The 24203-nt window shown below is 40.2% G+C and overlaps 1 protein-coding gene across 1 annotated transcript in view; it reads left to right on the top strand.

Moving 5' to 3' along the window:
• Window positions 1-24203, top strand: part of cacng3b (calcium channel, voltage-dependent, gamma subunit 3b) — a 40784-nt gene that overhangs the window by 4998 nt on the left and 11583 nt on the right. Inside the window, exon 2 of the mRNA XM_051888706.1 lies at window positions 23247-23330. Within this exon, the coding sequence (XP_051744666.1) occupies window positions 23247-23330 (84 nt within the window). The remainder of the gene's footprint in view (window positions 1-23246; window positions 23331-24203) is intronic.

Below are 24203 nucleotides of genomic sequence, written 5' to 3'. Positions count from 1 at the left end.
AAAATACTTTCTCCATTCTACCACGCGCTCTCTGTCCTCTGCGGTGTCTCCTCCTAGCAACAACAATTGCAACAATCGCAAAATGGGTTAAGACATGCTTTTTTTGGGCGCAAATAATGCCGCAAATACCAGTAAATTACCTAGCACAAACATTAGTAAATCGCCATGCGTGATTCATTTAAATACTCTCCTCTCATAAATATTGCGTCTGAAAGAGAAACTCCTACAAATGCATATGCAATAAGGTCAGCCGCAAAAACATCTCAGTTCAGAGCTAATTTTGCACTGCGTGACTTTAGCAAATCCTAACAGTATTTTTTAACGCCAAAAGAGGGTTTGCGCTGGCGCAAGCTGTTAGTAAATCTGGCCCTTGGCCTCTTTGTGATTATTGGTCTTGTGTTTGAAGTAAAAGTTCAACCAAAAATGAAATTTCTCTTATCATTTACTCACCCTCACGTACAGCTGAACACAAAATAAGATATTTTGTAGAACAACTTTGTTTTTGAGTCAGTGTGGTCTAAAACAACTTTTCATTGACTGGACAAAAAATCACTGAGACATTTCTCAAAATATCTTCTTTTATGTTCCACAAAGAGTCATACAAGTTTGGAACGACATGCGGGTTAGTAAATGATGACAGAACTTTAATTTTTGGGTGAACTGTTCCTTTAATAATAGTAGTTTGGATGCTTATAATTTTAGGATAAAGCATCAGAAGAGAGACATTTCCACATTTCCAAAAAAGACTGTATTACAGGTTTAGGATTCAAAGTCTTTTTGTTGAAGAGCTATGACATAGACATTAGTCTTTTTGTGTTTTTAGTAGTCTGTCAGGTCATGCTATCATTCTCTTCAGCCTTCTTAACATGTCCAGCAGCCAGGTGTGTTAAATGCTCTGGGGGAGTTCGTCAAGTACAGCTCTGTATGCCAATATGTAAATGACTGTCTCTGCAGGAGGCCAAAACAGCAAGTACTGATCGAGACTTCCTGGAAAAGCTGTGAACTGAAGTGCGACTTGAATTTGATAGGCCATAAGATTTGCTTAAGATCATGATTCCTACCACGTAATTACAGTTTAAATGCCAAAGGCTGAAGGTACAGTCATATGTTTAATGCAAACAACATATTGGACCATTAGAATTCATATGAATAATATGAATCAGCGTGAAGATGTGATTCACTGCATACTGCTCCAATTTTCATTGAAACACATTTACCAAAAGGCATGACTTTATTAACCCTCATGTTCTTTGGAGGTTATACTTATTGTTTTTTTGTTTGTTTTTTATGTATGAGACCCCCATGATATACACTGATATACACTACTTTCTATTCATCAAAAAATCCTGAAAAAAAAATAGAATCATGGTTTTCACAAAAATATTAAACAGCTTAACCATTTTCAACATTGATGATAATAATAATAAATGTTCCTTGAGCATCAGATCATCATATTAGAATGATTTCTGAAGGATCATGTGACACTGAAGACTGGAGTAATGATGCTGAAAATTCAGCTTTGCCATCACAGGAATAAATTACGTTTTAAAATATATCAAAAAAGAAAATAGTTATTTTAAATTTTAATAATATTTCCTAATATAACTCTTCTTTTTTTTAGTGATTTTTTATTAAGTAAATGCAGCCTTGGTGAGAATAAGAGACGACTTTTAAAAAATTAAAAATTCTTACTGACCCCAAACTATTTTTAACAGAAGTGTATGCCTTAAAAAAATGATAGTAATATCAAAATTAACCTCTCAGAATTACTAGTCTAATCTAGTCTAATAAAAAACCCAGTCAGCAGATAATTTTGAAGCTTTAGCCATCTGTTTAGTAAAGTAGTCATGAACTTATTAGATATGTGACTAGTATTAATTCCAACAATTCTAGTAAGGAAAAATCGAACAAAACAAATCAACTGGCTGTATGTGTACAATTTCAGAAAACAGCATGTGAAAATCCATTACATTTAATCATGTTTTATATCCTGGGCCTGTGAGACCAAAACAGAAGTGATGTAACATTTTTCATAGAGGAATTTTTGAAGCGCAAGTCGAAATTGTGTTTATGATCAATTCTCATAAGATAGGAAAAGTCAAGAAGTATCAACCTGATACTTGAATATTAAGTCTATTTTTCAAGCCATTAAAAAGGCCTTGAGATCTCCCAAACAGAACATGAGGGTTAAATATATGGCGTGTTGCATCACATGTCATCAGAGGGAGGCACATTAGCAATTATGTACGTAATAATAAGGGAATGATCCGGTAGAATTTAACACGGGTTCATTTGCTGAATGGAGGTGTAAGATTAATGCAGTTGGTCCTCAAGTGCAGGTTGATCTCAGGGGAACAGTTTGGCCTTGCTCAGGATAAATGATGACCTGGGAACTGAGGTGGGGAGGGAAGGGGGGGGGAGAGAGAGGCAAAGCAGGGAGTGATGAAGAGGGACTCTTCCTTCCAAGTGTGCACCCAAGCAAAGCCTGTCTCATACACTCTCATCACGCACACACATCTCCTTGGAAACCAGCCGCTCCCGTCTGCGAGATAGGCCCACTGCTCTATCTCCATACCTTCCCCCATCCTCAACCCTGCTTCCCGTCCTCCTCCTCCCCTTGTTCACGAAGGCTTTGGAAAAACAGAAATAAGCATGAGATGCTGCCTGACCATCACACTGCATCTCAAACATGTGTCAAACATACATGGAGAGATGCGCATGCACCAGTGCACATATCCTCAAACGGACAATGAGATTGGCTTGTTGGGATGTGAACATACAACTGTTCCTCATAACCACTTACACTGCCACTCGGGACACTCTGCAAGCATGCGGCCCTGTGTTTTTGCCTTTTTAATGTGCACTAAAGGTGCGAGTGAGGGCTGTTAGACTGGGAACAAAAGGTTGGGTTAATACACACGGCTACAGTGGACTTCATTTATTATGGCACTGGTAATGGAAGAAACTTGTCAGCACTTTGCAGTACATTGTTGAAATACACTTTTTATCTATACGCTAGCAGAATTTTTTTTTGTGGCAATTTAAATGAGCAAACGAAATTAATAATGAATGTTTCTTTGTGTTAAAGCCCAGTCAGTATAACAGTCAGATATGCTTTCACCATTTTCATTTAGTGCCGCTGACATGAACTCCTACATATCTTTGTGTAAAGACTTATGGGGCGGATGTGAAGAGAATTTCTGATTTTAAATGATGACAAGTAAGCAGCCTGTTCTTTCTGGTGAAAGCATGTAAGCGATAATACACTCCGCCCTCAGACGGGGTTTATATTTTTTGCAATAATGACCAAGTGGCTGTACATTATCCTACTTATAATATGGCTACTCACCAAATAAATGATGTTTTATTAACAAAGTTCGGGAGGAGCACTTGCAAATGATCTATACAATCAACTCGTCATCAGCATATCAGCATGAGAGGAGGCCTATATATATACACAGTTGACTCACCTACATTCCTCGACAGGGCCAAATACTGAGCTAGGAGCCCTCTCCTCGGACAGTACGCCAAATATGCATACCATTTATTCAGTCTGACTTATTTGTAAGTGTGAACTCGTGAAATAAATATGTGAGCATTAAGTATTGATTTGAGTTGAAATGATTGTATAATTTTATTATCTTAAAGCTTTCGATTCAGTTTATTACAATGTACAAAACAATCATATAAAAGTATATACTGCATTGACAGCGGAAAATACTAGGAAATATCTGACTGTTGTGAATGACCAATCAGAATTAAGTATTCCAGAGAGCACTGGGTCTCATACATTAATAATTATGTGGATTATGTAGAAGAACACAAGAAAAGTTTAATTCACAACACGTGTGTATGCACATGAATTTAACCTCATTCTAATGTTAAAGAATTTAAAATACTCTAAATCGACAGTGTACCCAAAGTTTTTTGCATCATTTGCATAAAACATGCTTAAACTTTATCCATAGAAGGGCTTTCCACACAACCTACATATAAAGATCTTCAAGGAATGCCAAGTGTTCCATCTTCAAAACCAGTTCAAATACATAAATGCTTTTTATAAAGACCCAGATTGCAGATTTCTCAATAGCCAGCTGTATATACACAAATCTGTTTTTATGCAGAGGAATCTCACAGCTCAAGCTATTATGCACCTTTTCTTACTCTTTTACTGTGTGTATATATATGTATATAAAGGGTTAGTTCACCCCAAAATGAAAATTCTGTCATTAATTACTCACCTTCATGATGTTCCAAACCCGTAAGACTTTTGTTCATCTTCAGAACACAAATTAAGATATTTTTGATGACAGAATGCTGTCAGATTTCCTTCCATAGACTGCAGACTGCCTTTGCAACTTCCACTTTGATGCTTCAAAAAGTTCATAAAGAGTTCATAAAGAGATCGTAAAACTAATCCATATGAATCGAGCGGTTTAGTCCAAATTTTCTGAAGAGACTCGATCGATTTATATGATGAACAGATTTAATTTAGGATTTTACTCTCATGTAAACATTGATCAGCGAACATAAGCAGAAGCTCAACCTAACCTGAATAATGCACCTCTTGTGGAAGCTCAAACATGCTGCGTAACACGAGAATGAACCTTATTAATTACGCAGCACATTTGAGCTTCCGCAAGAGATTTGTTCTTGTGTGATATTTAGGTTTGGTTGAGCTTCTGCTTATGTTCGCTGATCAATGTTTATATGTGAGTAAAAGCCTAAATTAAATCTGTTCATCATATAAATCGACCGAGTCTCTTCAGAAAATTTGGCCTAAACCACTCGATTCATATGGATTAGTTTTATGATTTTTTTATGAACTTTTTGAAGCGTCACAGTGGAAATTGCAAAGGCAGTCAATGGAAGGAAATCTAACAGCATTCTGTCATCAAAAAGATCTTAATTTGTTTTCCGAAGATGAACGAAAGTCTTACAAGTTTGGAATGACATGAAGGTGAGTAATTAATGACACAAAATTTCATTTTGGGGTGAACTAACCCTTTAAAATTTATAGGGCCACCAATAGTATGTGATTTTTGCATACATGTGGTTTCAGTTGTTCCTACAATTTTTTTTTCCGTAAATTTAGAATATATTTTAGTGTGGAAGTTTTGGATGAATCATAATTTGTTTGTCAAACCGTGAGACCCATTGTCTATTCCAGAGTATTATCTATGGCAGACGAAAACTCTGGGACCTTTTATCCCATGTTCCTTTCTGTTTTTTGGAGTGTAAGGCATTAAATAATTTGCTGAAAGTACAGCCATGCACTTTGACTATTATGTTTAAGAGCGGAATTTTTGCACTTTGTATAGGCTGGGCTTCTGAAACCATGCAATGTTTAGCAAACCGATGTATTAATATCTAATGCCATGCAAAATCAATACAATATTGATGCTAGTTTATCCCTCCGTGACAGTGTGTTGATTTGATGTGGTGGGTACATGGCGTCCTGTGAAGCCGGCAGGAGAATGTGGACCATAGTGAGTCACTGCTGTTCCAGGCTCCTGCCTGTGATGCTGCCTCTGCCCCTGGCTGCGATGACCTTTGTGAGGCAAATTACTCTTGATAGATCCTCTAACAGCATTGGTTAAGCTTGCAAAAATAGCTCCCTGCGTCTCCTCCCCATCTCAGAGGCTCAGCGACCAGAGATAACACGGCCGGCCCCCACTCCTGTGGGTCTGAGCCCGAGCTATAGGAAGTGAGGTTGCGCTGTGAACCCGTCACTCTGATCTGCATTCATACGGGGCTGCATCGAATTTTGCGAGAATGCGTTTTGAGTTAACTTTAATGACCCTTTCAAAAGCTGCACAATCAGTCATGCATTAGTCTCAAAGGTAGCACATCACTGATCAAAGGCTGGTGACACGTAACTGGGTTTGCAACAAGGAGGATGGATTATATTTATATATGTGCTGTTATTTGAAAGCAATTTACTAAGGAGCAAGATATAGTTTTATGGATGTCGTCAGGTCCTCTTATGACCCGAAACACTCTCTTTTGGACATGTGCCCACTGTATACAGCACATAAACATGCACACATATTCACACAGACCTGCCAGAGATACTAAGTGGCTCACATTATCTTGAGATGGAAATGCCAAGGCTAGGATGGATTTCGTATTGGTTACGGTGAAAGGGGGAGCGCGGAATAAAGTAAGAGACTGTATTATATTGATGAGAGGGACAGGGTGCCAAGAGAAAGCAGGCCTGAAAAATCTGTTTGTGCAAACACTTTTCAATGAGTGTTGATTTAGGTGATAACAGGGCTTCTGAGAATGTGTTGCTGGCAATCCATCTTTGTGTGTGTGGCCCATTTGCTCTGCCACTAGTACTGTCACTTTGTTATCACTCACAAAGGAGACTGTCAAAGGCAAGGTGTATAAATTCATTAGTCAATATTTTTCACACTTTTTGCATAATTTGATAGATATAAATATATATGTTGCTCACAAGAAATTATTAGTAATGGTATTATTTACTCATCTCTAATTGCAAGTATGATCGTTACTGTGTTCTAAGTATATAAAAACTTTTGCAGAGATGCTGATATACTGTATGGGTTCAATATTAATTATCAGCTGATATTAGAGATGTTTTTTGGATTTATTGGTATCGGACAATTTTGGATATTAAATATTGTAATATTGGTAACACTTTACAATAAGGTTCATTAGTTAACATTAGTTAGCTACATTAGTTAACATGAACTAATAATGAACTGCACTTATACAGCATTTATTAATCTTTGTTAATGTTAATTTCAACATTTACTAATACATTAGTAAAATCTTGTTAACATTAGTTAATGCACTGTGAACTAACATGAATAAACAATGAACAACTGTATTTTCATTAACTAACATAAACGAAGATTAGTAAATACAGTAACAAATGTATTGCTCATGGTTAGTTCATGTTAGTTAATACATTAACTAATGTTTAACTAATGAACCTTATTGTAAAGTGTTACCGTAATATTTTTGTTCTTGCTCATTGCTCCTATCTTTAAAAACACTTATAACTTAATCTTTAACAAGAGTTAAAATGAATATTGATTTTCTGTACTGTACATTCATTGTAATGATGTGGTCTTTTGAAGCCTAATTTTTTTTTTTTATTGATTATGAGTCATATCACATCATTATTGTTGAGAATTTGAATATTGGTGCCTTCCTGTTTTTTACACAAAAACATTGAAAAATGTTTATTTCACATGTATTTACTTCACTATTAAATGCATGTAATTTATCCTATTGTGAATGATCCATCCATGGTTTTTATTCAAAATGTTATTGCTTGATCTTCTGGTGTAACGACAGGCTTCTTTCTGGTGATGTACGCCGGACTTCTCCACTTATTTAGTAAATTATTTACTTAAAGGTGCTGTATGTAAATTTTTGACTGTACACAGCAAAATCACCAGAGTTAAATCAACTCTGCTCGGAGTACATATGGTCCCTCTCTAAATAGTGTTAAAGCAGAGTTAAAGTTAATGAGATAATTAAGCAATTAATTAAGTGATGAATGAGCATTAATGATGAACACCTGCTGTTAACAAGCAGAATCACTGAAGAAAAGATAATCCTCCTCTGCTGAGATCTAGAGAGATATAATGTCTTTTATCTTCAGGTGATTTCATCTAAGACTGTGGCTGAAGTCAGTTGTAGTTCTTGTGTTTCTCTTTTCTTCATTGATTCTGCTTGTTAACAGCAGGTGTTCATCACTAACACTCAACCATTACTTAATTAATTGCTTAATTATCTCATTAACTTTAACTCTGCTTCAGTGTTACTTTAACCATAATATGTTTGCAGATATTTAGGAAACATGCTGAGTTCACATACTCATTTCTCTGAAAACCATTGCTACAGCCAGTTATTTTACTTGTGCGTTCCGTGTCGGAATGTCTGTTTTTGTTTTGGTGTGTGCAAGACCGCATGTTGCCAAATTACCCAATAGTATTTGTCCACCCCAGGTTGCCAGTTGGTGGAAAACACATGCAGCGAAATGCAGCCATGAAAGCCAGCGAACAAACTGGGTCACAGATCGCAGATTCTACCTGACCTAAAAAGCCTCAGCCTTCATCTAAAAATCGGTATGAACGGGAGCATATTAAAACGCGAATTCAACTCATCATAAATCAATAAATCAACTAATCAACTTACAGTGTGTAAGTCTCCTTGCCTTCCAATGTCCTGTTGCGAGTCCTCAAACTGGCAACCCGCGTGAGCATCGAGTCTGAGGAGGAGGGGGTGGGGCAAACAATATTTTGAATTTGTACCCATTTTGTACCCATTTCAACCCATTTCATTCTTACATACTGCACATTTAAACCCTGCCTCCATCTTACATTCAACTGCAAGCTCACATTCAACTGATCTGCCTGCATCCAATTAACAACCGATGGATAGAACCAAGTCCCCACCATACTTTTTTTTTTTAGATAATCCAATTCACTTAGATGTACGTCAAAACATGAAAGAAAATCCTGTCGCTACTTCCATTTCATGACGACAAAAGTTTTCATGATAGTTTTTATGTGACTTTCATAAAATCTTTTTCTAGTTTGAAGATCTAGTATGAATAAAAATCAACCCCTGGGACATAAAGGTGCACGTAGTTGAAGAAACACTCATATAAATGTGTGCATGCATGCCCACACAATTGTTATATCTAAATACCGAGCTTTATCTGACACTAACAACAATAGGTCCGGCAGTCCCAAGGTCCTTTGCGGTGTCAAACACAGACTTTCACACTCCTTGGGCAAACATTGATTGTGCTGGCCTCTGGGGTGTTTCTCTTAATGTACTTAGAGCTCAATAGTCTCGCTATAGCTCTTCAAAGTAGCACCCACACCGGCCTGTCCACACAAGTCACCGTAAGAATTATTGTGGCTTTGGCAATGAGTAAGTGTCTTCAATATCTGCAGCATGTCCACCTGCGGGGGTTCATAAGCTCACCGCCGAACAATAGTTATGGCTGTGTCCCTGTTTTTATGAGCAATCCATCTTGTGTTTCTGCGATCTCCTGGAGTATTGTGATTAGGAAGCCTGCTGAAAAAGCCGTGTTCCTCCCCTGTGTTATTAAGTGCCGTTATCTTCCTTAAGCCCCGGTTGTTTACTCACTTGCATTCACTCATGTGGAACAGTTTTTGGCACATTGCATGTAGATGTCCAGCACTGTTCCCGAACTCTTGTATGTTACTTATTTTATTAGGGATAATGGGAAAGCAAAGGGATCAGGGAGGGATAGAACTGAATATTGATGTGTATGTGTCGACTTCACCTCTGAGTGAATACGGGCAGCGCTGCTAGGGTGTAAACAAGCCAAATAAGTCCATTAAACTCGATGTTGGCCCGTGCCTGAGGAGACCTCTCTGTGGAGAATGGGCTGGCAGGAACCTTTGGCTGGCTTGCGCAGGCAGCTTCTTCCTTTTCATAGAAAACTAAATCAAGCACGTTGGCTCTGAAGAATAGCCATGAGATGAAGACTATTCGATGTGTGTCAGAAAAAAGTGCTTTCACAGCAATCACAGCGTCTGAATTGGCTGCTGTCAGATTCACACGTATGTACCAGCTGGCGGTGAGTCCCTCCCATACTTACAGCAAACTTCAGCAGAACACTTCTCATCACTCGGATCAGGCTCCGATGGTGTCAGGAAAACGTTTATCAGCCGAACATACGGCCTTTTAGGATTAGCCCCCACACAAAATGTGTTCACTTTCATGGTTCTGCTGTCATGTTTTGCACAGTAAGCCCAAATATTCATGAGCTCTGTCTTTGGCAACCAAAAGACAAGATGGTCTCATTGAATTACAAATAGGGAGCGCAGCCCACTTTTGATGAATACTGTCATTCCTCTGTCAAAGCACTTTGGCCTTGCTGGGATGAGTTAGCAATCTGCAACCCAACAAACTGGCAGATTTCACGCCAGGTTTGGGTCAGGTTTAGTTTTTTAAATTGTTTTAGAAATATTTAAAGGAATAACTCACCCAATGATGACAAATGAAATGTGTGTCATCATGTACTCACCCTCATGTCCTTCTAAACATGTATGACTTTCTTTATAATGTGGAACACAGAAAAACAAACAATTTACAAACATTTAAAAAATTACAATGAAAGAGTGTCAGTGTTGTTTTAGACCCAACTGAATTTCATTGTATGAACAAATACAGTTTAAACATTCTTCAAAACGTCTTCTTTTGTGTACTGAAGAAGAAAGAAATTAACACAGAAATTCATAACACTATCTCTTTATGATAAAAGTTAAAATTCTATCATTATTTACTTACTATTATAAAACGGTTAGTTCCTGTCCGTGATTCTGATTGGTCAGTAGCTGTGTTTTATTCATGATAAAACATGGCTATGACCGCTTCACCCAGCGTTTCTATGTATCACTACACAACACCCTTAGCAACCACTCTTAGCAATGTAAACTGTTTGTTCTCAATTGATATTGTTCATTGAAGCTTACTGTATTATGTAGAAGAGTATTGTGAGAAAGAGATCAAGTGAGCGAGTTTATTAGCTGCATTCAGATTTATCATTTTCCTTCAGGTCAGTCCTATGTTCATAATAAAAAATCTGTTTAAATGTCCGATGTATTATCTTGTCCTTTTAACATTTAAGGGGTTTTCCCGTGACTGACAGCGCTAGTCAAAGCATTTGTCAGTTGCGTCTTGTTCCATGTTCACAACAATTCAGTATTTCAATGTAAAAGTCTTCGCTACTGACTGACACACTCATAAAGACAGTCTTTGCCGCCATCTAATGGCTTAATAATGTAACTTCTGTTGCTGTTCACGGTCAGGGACCATTTTTCTGGCGGAAGGAAGGCTTTTAGTTAAAGTTTACTTTATGAAAGTTGCATTGATACATATTTTTGCCTTTAATACTTGTATTGTGTGGTAACCGTTTAATAAAAGCAATAAGGTACTCAAGGCTAGTGCTGTATCGGGAATAAGTCACAGCTGAAGGGGTTGCAGGCACTCCGCTTTGCGTCGTACCTTATTGCTTACATATATATGATATGATATGATATGATATGATATATGATATGATATGATACGATACGATATGATATGATACGATATATGATTTTTACTTGGAAATTGCATTGCTAATCCACTTCTGAGGGGACACTCAGTTTGAATGGGCATGACACTTCTGGAAGTAAAGGAAGAGATATTGTCCTGGAGTGATGTAAACCTGAACCCCTCAGGATCACTTAGACTATTCAGTCCCTGAGAGGCATTCAAGAGCCCCTGAGGTTCTACAGGAAGTGGCTGCCTGTATCAGCTGCTGCACAACCCCCTCTACCCGTCTTCTGAAGTGTGCTGTCGTTTGAAAAGACTCCATTTAATGGAAAAGACCAAAGCAGAAGTAGCGGATTTAAACAAACAAGAATAGTTATTGGACCCTGCTGAGACAATAGTAATAAGCAGCTAACGGCAGCCGAGTGTGCGGGCGAGCGGGAGAGAGGAGGGGGCAATCGACGCCACAAGTGGAAGCAGATTGCCTCTTGTACAGTCTTTCAGTCCCGTCCCAGTAGTCTTAGACAGGCCACATTGCACATTTATTACCCCATTCTCCAGAAACATGATTTAACATGGACGCTCCATGTCTTTGCTTATCGCAGATCTCAAATAAAGCGTTCCTTGCCTTGTTATGTTTAGTTGAATTAGCAGGCTGGTAAGTGAGCTTCTCGTGTTGGTAGGAATATTATTGTGCAAAGATATTGTGCCCTGTGGAGGATCATTAAAACCGTGCCTAATAAATGTGGATGACTCACCGTGTCCAAACCATTAGGCCAATCAGTCTGTCTGCAAGCTGGGCCTTAATTTTCAAACCCTACCTGCAAAATTAAACGCACACAAGTCATTAAAAGCAGCAGAAAGTTGCAGTGCTGTCGCTGGAGCAGTGATTACAGTCACTCTCTGAATGGCACAAGCCATCGCCGGCTCAATAATCAAGATCTTCATTTAAATGATCTCCAATTAAAATCCCAAAGTCGTTCTTTCACTCTGTGCCTATTTTCAGTGGTTGTGAATTTCTGAATTTAATTTGATAGTGTGTATCAAACAGGGCTTGACACTAACTTTTTTGCTCACCAGCCGCTATGCCTAGTGGTTTTCCAAAGATACTACATTACACGCCACTGCTGAAATCCAACCGCATTTAGTGGGTGTTAATGTCAAGCACTGGTATTGAATGTGATGCAATAAAAAAGTCAGTGTACCTCAAAAAAAAAAAAAGAGGCAAAAACAGCAATTAGACAGCTGAGCAGCCCATGACGATGAATATGATTTCACCAAGTACAGCATGTTCCTTGATCAACATCTTTGATGACCCTGGAACAACATTTCAATCAACCAATCAGATTTGAGGGTCTACCGTTTATGTCAAGTTTAGGCTTACAAGCAGGGTTTGGTGCTTCTACATCAGTGTTATTCACCTATTATTTCCCTCTGATTTTAGGGATACCTTATGGGTAGAGTTAGGTTTAGGGGTAGGGATAGGATTAGGACTAAATTTTCAGGCAGGAATGTTGTTCCAGGATGAACAAAATGTGTTGATCCAGGAACATGTTTTTCTTTGCAAAATCACGGTTACCAGCCATTGACCGATTTAAAGCCGATATGTATGATATCATACTATTTATTTTAAAGATGGTAAATAACATATGCATAACAATTGCTGCAATGAATTGTATATTTATTTTATGTAATATTTACAAAATTAGAAACAAATCAATTGAAATAATGAATCAATATGGAAAAACATTTTTTGGCAGGCTACAAATGCTCACTTCTCATTGGATTCGCCAAAGTTTGCAAGACTTGAGGAATTTAATGTTTATTAGCTATTCAAAGACTTGTATTTGTAATTGACTTGTAATTGTATTTGCTGAATGCCAACGGTATATGAAAGAGCATTTGCCTTACTACTACTTTTAATAATAAGACAAAAACTGAAATATAACATTACTTACTGTCTTTGTTAAACAGTCCTATCATTTTTTATTTATTTATTTATTTATTTGACAGAACTGTTAAACAAAGACTGTAAACACTAATAAATATGGAGAATGGGAGCTCCTGTGCATCTGCGTTCAGACACTGGCATTCTCAGTGAGTCAAAATAAAAGTCATCCGCTTCTGACTCTTACTGGCCAAACAGAAAAACAAATTAGCCAATGGTGATAAGTAAAAAACAAAAATATAGTAACTATTGTGGTCTGATTCATGGAAAAGTGCTCTTATGAATTGGTCCTTTTTAGTTAATCAAAACAGTGTAACCAGTGTAGCCTGCTTCCCAAAACAAATAACTCTTACAAGCTGATTGTTTTGATGAATAGTTCAGAATGTCCGGTTAATGGTTTGAATCAGTCTGATGTACTTTCCGGTGTTATTCACAGTATTAGCATAAAGAACACAAAATACATGACACACAAATATTGAGTAGTCTGTTTTTAATAACATTTAAAAAAAAATGATTCTCTTATCCTATCCTCCATCTTAGATACATATTTTTATTACTTTTTTTACTGCTGCAGTGCACTTCTATGCCGCCCTAGTATTTGTTCATAACAAGCTATTATAAACATAATTATGCTGCCTATACCTTTTGAGACAGCCTTAGGAGCCATTCACACAAAATGTGAATAAAAATATGAGATTCTAGCGTCATGTTTTTTAAAAGTTGAACTTGAGCACTATGTTTTTGCTGCAAAAGATGCAAGATGCAAGTGCAGCGGTCAGACACATTCATCTATGTTTACAAAGAAAAACACTGGAAAAGCAGCACAGTGAAATACAAAAGCATGTTCGGTGTGAATGGCCTCTTAAGGCCCTGATATACTACAAGCAAAGTTCTCTTTCGTTCTTCGTTTAGGAGTAAAACAAAGTTCGAAATACGTGAGCAGTGATATACTGTTATCGAACATCTGACTCCGCCCACACTGCTGAGAGCGACGGTTAGATGAATATGTAAAAATGTTGCGTGCTTTCCTCTCAGTAACAAAATAAACACAACAAAATTGAGAAACTAGCAAGGATTTTTAGAAAAGCATCTTGATCATGGCAACGTGGATATGTTTGTTTGCACAAGCTCTGTAATTCGGCACTCCAGTCACGTCACGTTTATATTATAACACTTTATAGAATAGATTGCTTAAAATCAAGCAGCTTTACCGTATTAAACACGAAAAACAGTGTCAGTCTCTAATTTCATCAGAAGTACAACTTCGTTTTCTACTATAAAGCAGCTCTCCAGTGTTCATGTTTTCACTCGAGGACTTCTACGGACTTGAGAGTAGAAATGAACTGGAAAAGATTTTCCGAGTGAAAGAAGGCAGAGTCTCAGCGCACACATACCTTACATAATGTCCGCGGACCAGTGGTAGTATGAAAGTGTTTACCAGCCATTCTGGAAAAAGTTCGCTTTGGCAAGCTGTATCGAACTTCCAAAACAAACTCCAAACAAACTTCGTTTCGGCCTCATTTTGTTCGAAATTAAGTCACATCAGTTCGTTCTTCAATTTTGTTTGAAGTATATCTGGGCCTTTGGTGTCCTATAATGCCTTGCAATGCTGTCTGGGTAGGTAACTCACTACGTTTTACAACTATAATATCTTATAAGAAAATTACAATATTTTTCTCATGAAGAGCACACTAAAAAGAAAGGCTTTTAGATTGCCTCTAAAATCGTCAATGTATTTGGCCATCATATTCCAGAAACAGGGTGAAATCTTGCTTGACAGGAAATTTTATGGAAATGCTGACTTCTGCTCCATCGCTCTGTTCAGCACAAATGAAGTCTTTACACTTTGACTGTAAGTTCCCTTTAAGCTGAGGGTGAATGCATAGGCAAATTAAGCTGAGCATGTATTTCTCTGAAGTGTGACTAACCGTGCGTCAATCAGAGCAAGGCAGGCAGCCCGTGTGCTATCAGAGGAGCTCCAGCAGCAGAGCTCTTCACTGCGCCCACAGCCACCCACCGCCGGCCACACAGGACCAGCGGACGAGAGCGGCGATGCAGAGCAACACAAAAGCCCCTTTTCATCCCCCTTTCTCTTTTTCCTTTTATAAAAGTGTCGCTTTATCTGTTAGCGGTGCGCTGAATGGGCCAGAGAGCTGCACTGGCTACACAATCCAAGTGGAGGAAGGGAAGAATGGAGGGCCGGGTGGAAAATGTCTCCATCAGTTCCTTAATCTTTCTGGTCTCATCCAACAAAGCTGTCACCTTTGAGGCGATTTCTGTTGAATTATTCAAACTGGAGGTGTGTCAGTGTGGCGACAGCCCCCAACCCACGGGACTCACCGCTCTTTTCACCTTCTCTCCGATGCGGAGACCCAGAGGCTCGAATCAACACAACCAGATGAGTTGTTTTCTAATCCGCACAAGGGTAGCTTTTAATTGAAAACATTTCTCTGGTGATTTTACCTCAATATTGACTGTAAACTACTTGCTTTTCCCCTTCCCTCTCCCTTCTCTCTCTCAACATCTCTATTGATATCCGAGCACGAGCACTCCATTAACTTAAAGTGTGAAACCGAGACTCAGATGTGACTAATTGTTTTAAGAGGGTCCTAACACAAAAGGGTCAATGAGACCTCAAAGTGGTGATGAAGACAAATTTTTCCACCTGCAGACAACAACACAGGAAAAAAAGTTCATCTTTTTTGTGTGTGAATTTATGAAGACATGCCCTAATCAGGTTATTCTGAATCATTGCATTGTCAGCATAGAAACCAAATTAGGACTTTTTATTCTTATACAAAGTATTCCTTGCAGGCATTTTTTTCCAGGGGACCCTTTCAGCTAATAGCATCAGTGTTCTTTTTATTTATTCACAGGCTGTTTGTAATGATAGTAAACACAGAGATAAAAGCTAATGAAATACTTCCTCGCTAATGCATTCACCCGTCCTCTGGTAAAGCTCTCTGACAGGTCCGCGACTGAAGTTGTGACAAACACGCAGTCATTCTGCAGGTTTGTGTTATGTAAATGGAGACAAAGAGTAGGGCTCTAAATCTGAGTGATTGTAGGTAAAAGCAGCTGCTGGTCTTATGATGCTTTTAGCGCTGCTGTAATATATCGCAGCTCATTGGAGGATGGAGAGGCCTGGTTGTACTTCACACTACGCTAGACAGATAAGTGTGGACACGGGCAGTGGACAGCTGATTTATTGAAATATGATATGAGATGACTGTCTTTCAATTGACATTCCAATAAAGTGTTAGAAACTACTGTTTATATGTGTGCATGTCTCCACCTACTAATCATATTTTGGGGACAAATTTGTACCCAAGTGAGCTAAATCGGGCACTAGTAAGGACCCTGGCTTACAGCACATTGGCTGTCACTGTCTCGTGTCATTATGTGTATTGAGTTTGGCTCATGCATTTTGTTGAACATCGATGCTCCTTGGTTTTCACAGTGCATTGTGGGATTTTTTAGGGAGCGAAAGTTTCAGTCCACTGGAAGGATTTTGCGATTGAGACAGCACTTAAAATGGCCGACTCTCTGATCAGTGCCCTGTCTACTGAACAAGGGAGCTGATTGAGACGCACCCTTATTTAGATAGCTAGGTAAATATGTGTGTGTGTATAGGCATTTTAAAATCGCTTTGAATGTGGCTCATCCGGACAGTTAAAACTATTTGCTTTATAATGTTAGGGGGTAAATCTCACATAGAAATGCCTGGATCATATTTCACCTGAAAATCAAAAGAAAATATATATTTAGTAATTTTTTAGTACCAGGTAAGACTTATTACATTGTCATATTATTTTACTGACAATTTTGTTTATTGACACATTTCCTCCCAAAAAATCATTACTTTAATGCAATTTTTTAATGAAATTTTTTATTGATGGATGGATGGATGGATGGATTGATTGATTGCATACTGAGAAATTGTCAGGGATAGGCCTATGTTTAGTTATGTTTAGTGTCATTGTGTTTTGGTTTCATTTTCCCTGATCCCATTTGCCTGTGTTCTCGTTCATTGTTGAGGTCTGCGCGGGACTGTTTTTTTCGTCCCGTTCCCGCCTGCTCCCGCAAGGTTCTCTTCCACACCCACCCGCCCCCGCTTAAAATTCACCATGTGTTCACCCGCTATCCGCTTATCCCGACCCGACGGGTCCCGCTAAATTTAGATCTCGTTTCCAGAATCTCACATTTAAACTTCCCATAAATAAAGAATCATTAGGAATAACAAATATAAAATGTTGGCTAAATTTTTATTTGTTATTGACTTATGATAGGCTAATGTCAACACCGTAAAAATGTCACAGAGAAAAATAGGCTAAATTAAATACGACATCAGTCACTTAAAACTATAGGCTAAGCCAAAAATATGAATAAATGAAAACTGTTGGCTTACTAGTAGCTATTCTTATAATTAAATCTTTTTTAATATCCACACAAATACGTCACTGACTCACGACGGTTTCAGTACCGAACGTGACGTCTCCACAAAGGCTGAATGTTCTCTCTGAAGGTGCACTCGTGGCCGGGATGCAAAGAACATATCTTGCCAGGTTGATCAGGGCAGGGAACTGGGAACTGTGTGAACACCACCACTGCAGAAAGTTTTGTTCACTTCAAGTTGGATGTAGGGAGCGGCCGGGCTACTGTCAGACCGCCCGCTCCTGCCCAAAGTACACCAGAGTTATCGACCGCTACCGCCTTTCATTCAAAATTTAATCCCCTGCCACAAGAAATCTAAATGGGAATGCAGACCTCTAGTTCATTGTTAGCTTCCATGGTTCCTGATTAAGTTACACACCTGTTTCTAGTATTGTTATTATTTAGTTCTGTGTATATAAGCCCTTAGTTTTTGTCGTTGTTGTTGTTAGATGTGTATTTGCCTTGGTTATTTCTCTTGTGTATTCTCCTGATTTGTTAAAAAGAACTCTGATGGACCAAAAAAAGCAGCACCATTCATTGTTCCTCGCTCGTGAAGGACTTTCTTTGTTGAATTATTACCCAGTTTTATGTGTTGGCACAGTGCTCCTTTCTGGACAATGCCACACTAAAATCAATTTACTGGATGTTTAGTTTTGTTAATTATCTAGTTGTGTGTATATAAGCCCACTGAACAGTTTTCTCAGTGTTCGATGTCGCTGGTGTTAGATTTGTCTTTATTCTGCGTATTCTCCTGATTTATTAAAAAGAACAAATCTTTCTGCTTCGTGCCTTGTAGTACTGTAGTGATGGGTCGAATGCGTGAGGATCCATTTGCAGCTTGTTTATTAAAAGTACTTACAGAGTAGACAGGGCAAAGGCAGAGACACAAACAGGGACAGGCAATAGTCGAGGCAGGCAGCAGACAAACTGTATCGGGTCACAGGCGGAGATCAGGGCAGGCAGCAAACAATCACAGTCCAGTACACAGGCAAGGTTCAGGGCAGGCAGCAGAGAATCACAACGAATAAACAATCCAACGGTAACAGGGTAAACAGTCCACAAGAAAACGCTCAGAGTTGATCACCGGGGCAAATCAAGACTTCGCCAAGGGTGTGTGTGTGTGTGTGTCTTAAATAGTCCAGGTAATGATCTGCAGGTGTGTGTGGCAATTGGTGATTGGTGCATGTGATTGGAAGGGAGGATTATGGGAAGTGGAGTCCAGGAACTGACAGGAACAGACAGTGATCGTGACATAACGCCCCCCTTCCGGAAGGCGCGTCCTCGCGGCGTAAATGGCACAGATAGGGAGGGGGGGTGGGTACATTGGAGACCTGTTGGCAGACGGGAACGGGGTCTCCAATGCAGGTCCAGGAACTCGGGCAGCCACGGGGGGTCAGGTGCCACGGGCAGCCACGGCGGGTCAGGTGCCACGGGCAGCCACGGCGGGTCAGGTGCCACGGGCAGCCACGGCGGGTCAGGTGCCACGGGCAGCCACGGCGGGTCAGGTGCCACGGGCAGCCACGGCGGGTCAGGTGGCTTGGGCGCCCACGGTAGGTCAGGGTCCGTAGCCGGCCACAGCAGTTCACAGGCGGTTGAAGGCCGTGGGCGTGTAAGGTCCCCACCCGCAAGCTCAAGCAATTCGGAGGCCGCTGATGATCGCGGCCGTGCAGGGTCCCCACCCACAAGCTCCCCACCCTCAGGTATATGGCCCCCCCCCTCAGGTATATGGCCCCCCCCCAAAAAGTTCTTGGGGAATTCAACGGAGGCCGTGGCGGTTTCGTGGGTAAGGAGCTCGGGTGGCGCCGGCAGGGCGAGGAGCTCGGGTGGCGCCGGCAGGGCGAGGAGCTCGGGTGGCGCCGGCAGGGCGAGGAGCTCGGGTGGCGCCGGCAGGGCGAGGAGCTCGGCGACGGCCTCCGTGGCCGTATCAGGAAGAGCGGGCTGCTCTGGGACGGCAGCGGACTGCTCTGGGACGGCAGCGGACTGCTCTGGGACGGCAGCGGACTGCTCTGGGACGGCAGCGGACTGCTCTGGGACGGCCTCCGGGCTTACAGCGGGCTCTGGGAAGGCCTCCGGGCCTACAGCGGGCTCTGGGAAGGCCTCCGGGCCTACAGCGGGCTCTGGGAAGGCCTCCGGGCCTACAGCGGGCTCTGGGAAGGCCTCCGGGCCTACAGCGGGCTCTGGGAAGGCCTCCGGGCCTACAGCGGGCTCTGGGAAGGCCTCCGGGCCTTGAGGGATGGAGGAAGCCTTCTTCCTCCTCCTCCTCCTCCGTTTACATGGTTGAAGCGGTGGCTCTATGCCTACCTCCTCTGAGGGCGCTGCAGCGGGCTCACGGGTTGGAGCGGACTCGCGGACTGGAGCTGGTTCTGGAGTGGACTCACTGGCTGGAACGACCCCTATGTTCCCAGACACTGGCGGGGCGGCCATCTTGCCCGTGGGCACTGGCAAAGCGGCCATCTTGTCCATAGCATCCAGAGAATTTGAGTGCGTGGCAACCGGCGAGCTTGAGTGCGTGGCAACCGGCGAGCTTGAGTGCGTGGCAACCGGCGAGCTTGAGTGCGTGGCAACCGGCGAGCTTGAGTGCGTGGCAACCGGCGAGCTTGAGTGCGTGGCAACCGGCGAGCTTGAGTGCGTGGCAACCGGCGAGCTTGAGTGCGTGGCAACCGGCGAGCTTGAGTGTGAAGCGGCCGGCGGAGGCTTAGGAATGCCAGCCGCTCGTACTGAAGTCAGCGCTGGATCAGCCACACTGGAACGCAACCCACTCCGCTCCCAAACAGATCCAGAGACGTGATGTAATTCTAGAGGATCAACGGAGACTTGACTTGGCTCTGGAAGATCAGCGGAGACATGATGTGATGATGTTGTGGCCGCCATTTTGTGCAGGCTCTCTTTAGAGGCAGCCATTACATGGGGGGACGAGGTGTCGCGTTCCTCCGCGACACCCACAGTAAAAAGTGAACCAACAGTAAGCAGGGCAAAGTCCAGAAATTCCACAAACGACCCTCGGGGACCATTAATAAGTAAGTAGTCCTTCAATGGTTCGTTTAATCCATAGCCAAAGAAGTCAATGAGGGCACAGTCAGGCAGGTCAGAGAAATAGGCAATGTCTAAAAACTTCTGAATGTGGTCCTCGAGTGTACAATTACCTTGCCGAAGGCGGACGAGACGTATTGCTGGGTCCATGCTAAGGCTGGAAGCGCTCGTAGAAGCTGCTGGATCGTTTGATGGCGAAGTCTTCTGTAATGATGGGTCGAATGCGTGAGGATCCATTTGCAGCTTGTTTATTAAAAGTACTTACAGAGTAGACAGGGCAAAGGCAGAGACACAAACAGGGACAGGCAATAGTCGAGGCAGGCAGCAGACAAACTGTATCGGGTCACAGGCGGAGATCAGGGCAGGCAGCAAACAATCACAGTCCAGTACACAGGCAAGGTTCAGGGCAGGCAGCAGAGAATCACAACGAATAAACAATCCAACGGTAACAGGGTAAACAGTCCACAAGAAAACGCTCAGAGTTGATCACCGGGGCAAATCAAGACTTCGCCAAGGGTGTGTGTGTGTGTGTGTCTTAAATAGTCCAGGTAATGATCTGCAGGTGTGTGTGGCAATTGGTGATTGGTGCATGTGATTGGAAGGGAGGATTATGGGAAGTGGAGTCCAGGAACTGACAGGAACAGACAGTGATCGTGACAAGTACTATAACGTGACAAAAATGGGCAGGTTTTTCATATAGTAGATTTGATGTCATTTAATATATTTTATTTTTTATAATATATAATATTGTATCCATGAATTATGGTAAAATAAAAAAACATTGTGTATAATAATATATACTGTTACCATTATATACAATTGCTCATATTGAGATACGAGGCTGTTTTGATAACAGCTGTGTGTTCATAAAGTGCCATAAAAACACTTTGTAATTCTTCGTAAATTTTTAACATTTTACGTTGCAAGCTCTGTCTGAAATCATTGATCAGTGAGGTGTTTTATACCGCAATATTTGATCTTATCAAAATTCGAATTATTTAATATCTGAGGACTCAAATCATATTAAAGCCCTTCCCACTCAAAGCATAAATACGTCATAGCAGTCACAGTCACCATGACAATAACCGTCCCTCTCTCAGTGCCTTTATCGCCTACTCGTTTTCTGATCTCCCTCCATCTCTGTGTTATGAGCAGGCGCTGTTTGTGTGCCTGTGTGTGTGTTTGAGGGAGTGAATAGAGCTGAATGGCTTTGAATGGCCAGTCTGTCAGGTCACCTGTAGACAGTGATGGTGGAAGAAGGCTGCGGGCTGAGCCAGAGGGGATTTCTGAAGGAGCCTGAGTGCCCTGATTCACTCTTAATCATTGAAAGCCCTCACCATGCACCACAGAGACCTGTTCTGTCTCTTTCTCAAACAAAATGGCTAAAAGCATTCCACTGACACACAAACACACATGCAAACACATGGATACTTTAGGTGCTGTGTGTTCTATATTAATTCAGAGTCGTAACCACATGTTCTTATTCAAAATGGTAGTTGATCAATATGGGGTTTTCAATGGCTGATTCATAACCCTCATGTTCTCTTTGTGGTCTGAGATGCCAATGCAATTTTAATTTAATTTGATTGTTCCAGCAGCTGATACTTTATTCTGATTTTTTTTTTTTTTTTTTTTTTTTTTTTTACTTTTTTGTAATTTCAGATTCAATTGAACATATATAATATTTATTTAATTTTATATTATTTTAGATATTTTATATAGCATATTTATTCATTATTATTTATTAATTTTATTAATATATTAAATATTCAATCATTTTGTCATATGTCATTTTATGTATTTCCAAATAAAAATGGTGATATTTGTAGACATGACTACAAATACACTCCTGACGGTTGATTATTTTGATTTATTTTATATATTTTTCTATATAAAATACATATATAAGTGTGTTTTTGCTGTGATCAAATTGAACCTGAGTAGAAATGGATACCAGTTACACATTTGAGTATTACATGATAGTTTTATAATAAAACAGCGGGTTAATGTTTCAGTAATATCTTTCAGATGGGTTTTGATTCGGTTCAAGGAGCACATCAAAAGAATCTGAATGTAAAATAAGAGGTTGGTTTTAATTTAAATGATGTAAATCATGGGGATCTCTGGAACCCCCAAAATAAAGACTTTAATCTCAACAGAAAATAGGAGTTAAGTATTTAATTTGGTTACGTCTTTGAATTAATCCATTTTAACAGTTACTTTGTGTATTAACAGTACTGTGCATTGATATTAGCTACAGAGAAGTTGATATTAGCTACAGAGATGTATCAGTATTGCTTAAAACGGAAACATTTTAAACGCCTTTAATGCAAAGGAGAACGTGACAGCATGTGTCAGAATGGTTTCCCCCTACATAGGGCACATGTATTTGGTACGATAAACCTCTTCATTAGCCGGTCACATGTTACGCCCAAGGGCAGAAACGTTATTTTTGTTCATTTGTCATCTTGAGCGCACAGCCGAGTGAACGGGTTGTCAGTGAATGCACAAGAAGGCATGCATACGTGCACATACACACACACATATACATAACAAGCAGCTTACTAGGACTGTGCTCATTGACCTGATAAATGCATACGAAAATCCAGCAAAATAATTACACCAAGACACATATACTTTCGTATTTACACACAAAAAATGGACTCCTGTGTTGTGTGTATTTATATGCACTACAACACATGCTTGCAAAAAAACAGACTAATGGTATTTTCTCTCTCTCTCTCTCTCTCTCTCCTCTGCTCTCTGTTCTTCATGGCTGCAGGAACATTTCGAGGTGTCTGTAAGAAGATTGACCACTTTCCGGAGGATGCAGATTATGAGCAGGATGCAGCAGAGTATTTACTACGTAAGTCTGTCAAAACACCACACATCAGGGGCGTTTTCTCCGAGGAGACGACGCACCTCTTCAAAATAAATTAGATGAGAAACTAATCGATTACAAATATTTAAAAATATGAGCTCAAATACTGTGTAAATCACTCATTTTTCAACTCATGTCCAACAGTGATACCAGCAGATAAAGAGGGAGGCAGTCTCTCTTTTAGCTCTGTTTGGGTCTTACTGAGATCCTATAGCGTGACATAAATGTGAGGGCCGGGGAATGGTAAAATACAGGCGATAAGTCATTTGAGGAGACGCAGTGCCTCCATGTCACTGTGATTGGCTGATCGTGTAGTCAGTGTGCTAATGCCTACCTATCATGGCCCACAAATTGCATTAATGGGTCAAAATGCTAGTAATAGTTTAATTACAATCACCCACTCTGACATCATCACTGTCCTGTCTTAATAAAAATTAACTTAAAATGAATTAGTCGATTTTTATTAAGTGCACCTTCATGCCTGCTACCATTTTATGAGGAGGTCTCTGTTATGAATAATAATAATAATAATAATAATAGCTGAACAAATAGTTGTAAAAAAAAAAAAAAAAAAGATACATAAAATATGATTGTTACTATATTTTTTAATTGGAGTTACCCTTTTTAAGATATATAAAAATGCATAAATGCTATTTAAACACTTTTATAAATGTTATTTAAAATGAATTATGCATGTTGGTTTTATTGAAAAGTGTCAATAAACACTATTAGTCAAAGGTTTGGGGTCAGTGAGATTTTTTAATAAAAGAAATTCTTTTACTCAGAAATGATCCATTAAATTGATCGAAAGTGACAGTAAAGACATTTATAATGCTACCAAAGATTTTTATTTCAAAT

The sequence above is a fragment of the Ctenopharyngodon idella genome, chromosome 3, assembly GCF_019924925.1.
Source record: "Ctenopharyngodon idella isolate HZGC_01 chromosome 3, HZGC01, whole genome shotgun sequence".
Classification (NCBI taxonomy): domain Eukaryota; kingdom Metazoa; phylum Chordata; class Actinopteri; order Cypriniformes; family Xenocyprididae; genus Ctenopharyngodon; species Ctenopharyngodon idella.
Note: the sequence above shows the minus strand (reverse complement) of the source record. Positions and strands in the feature narration are given on the sequence as shown.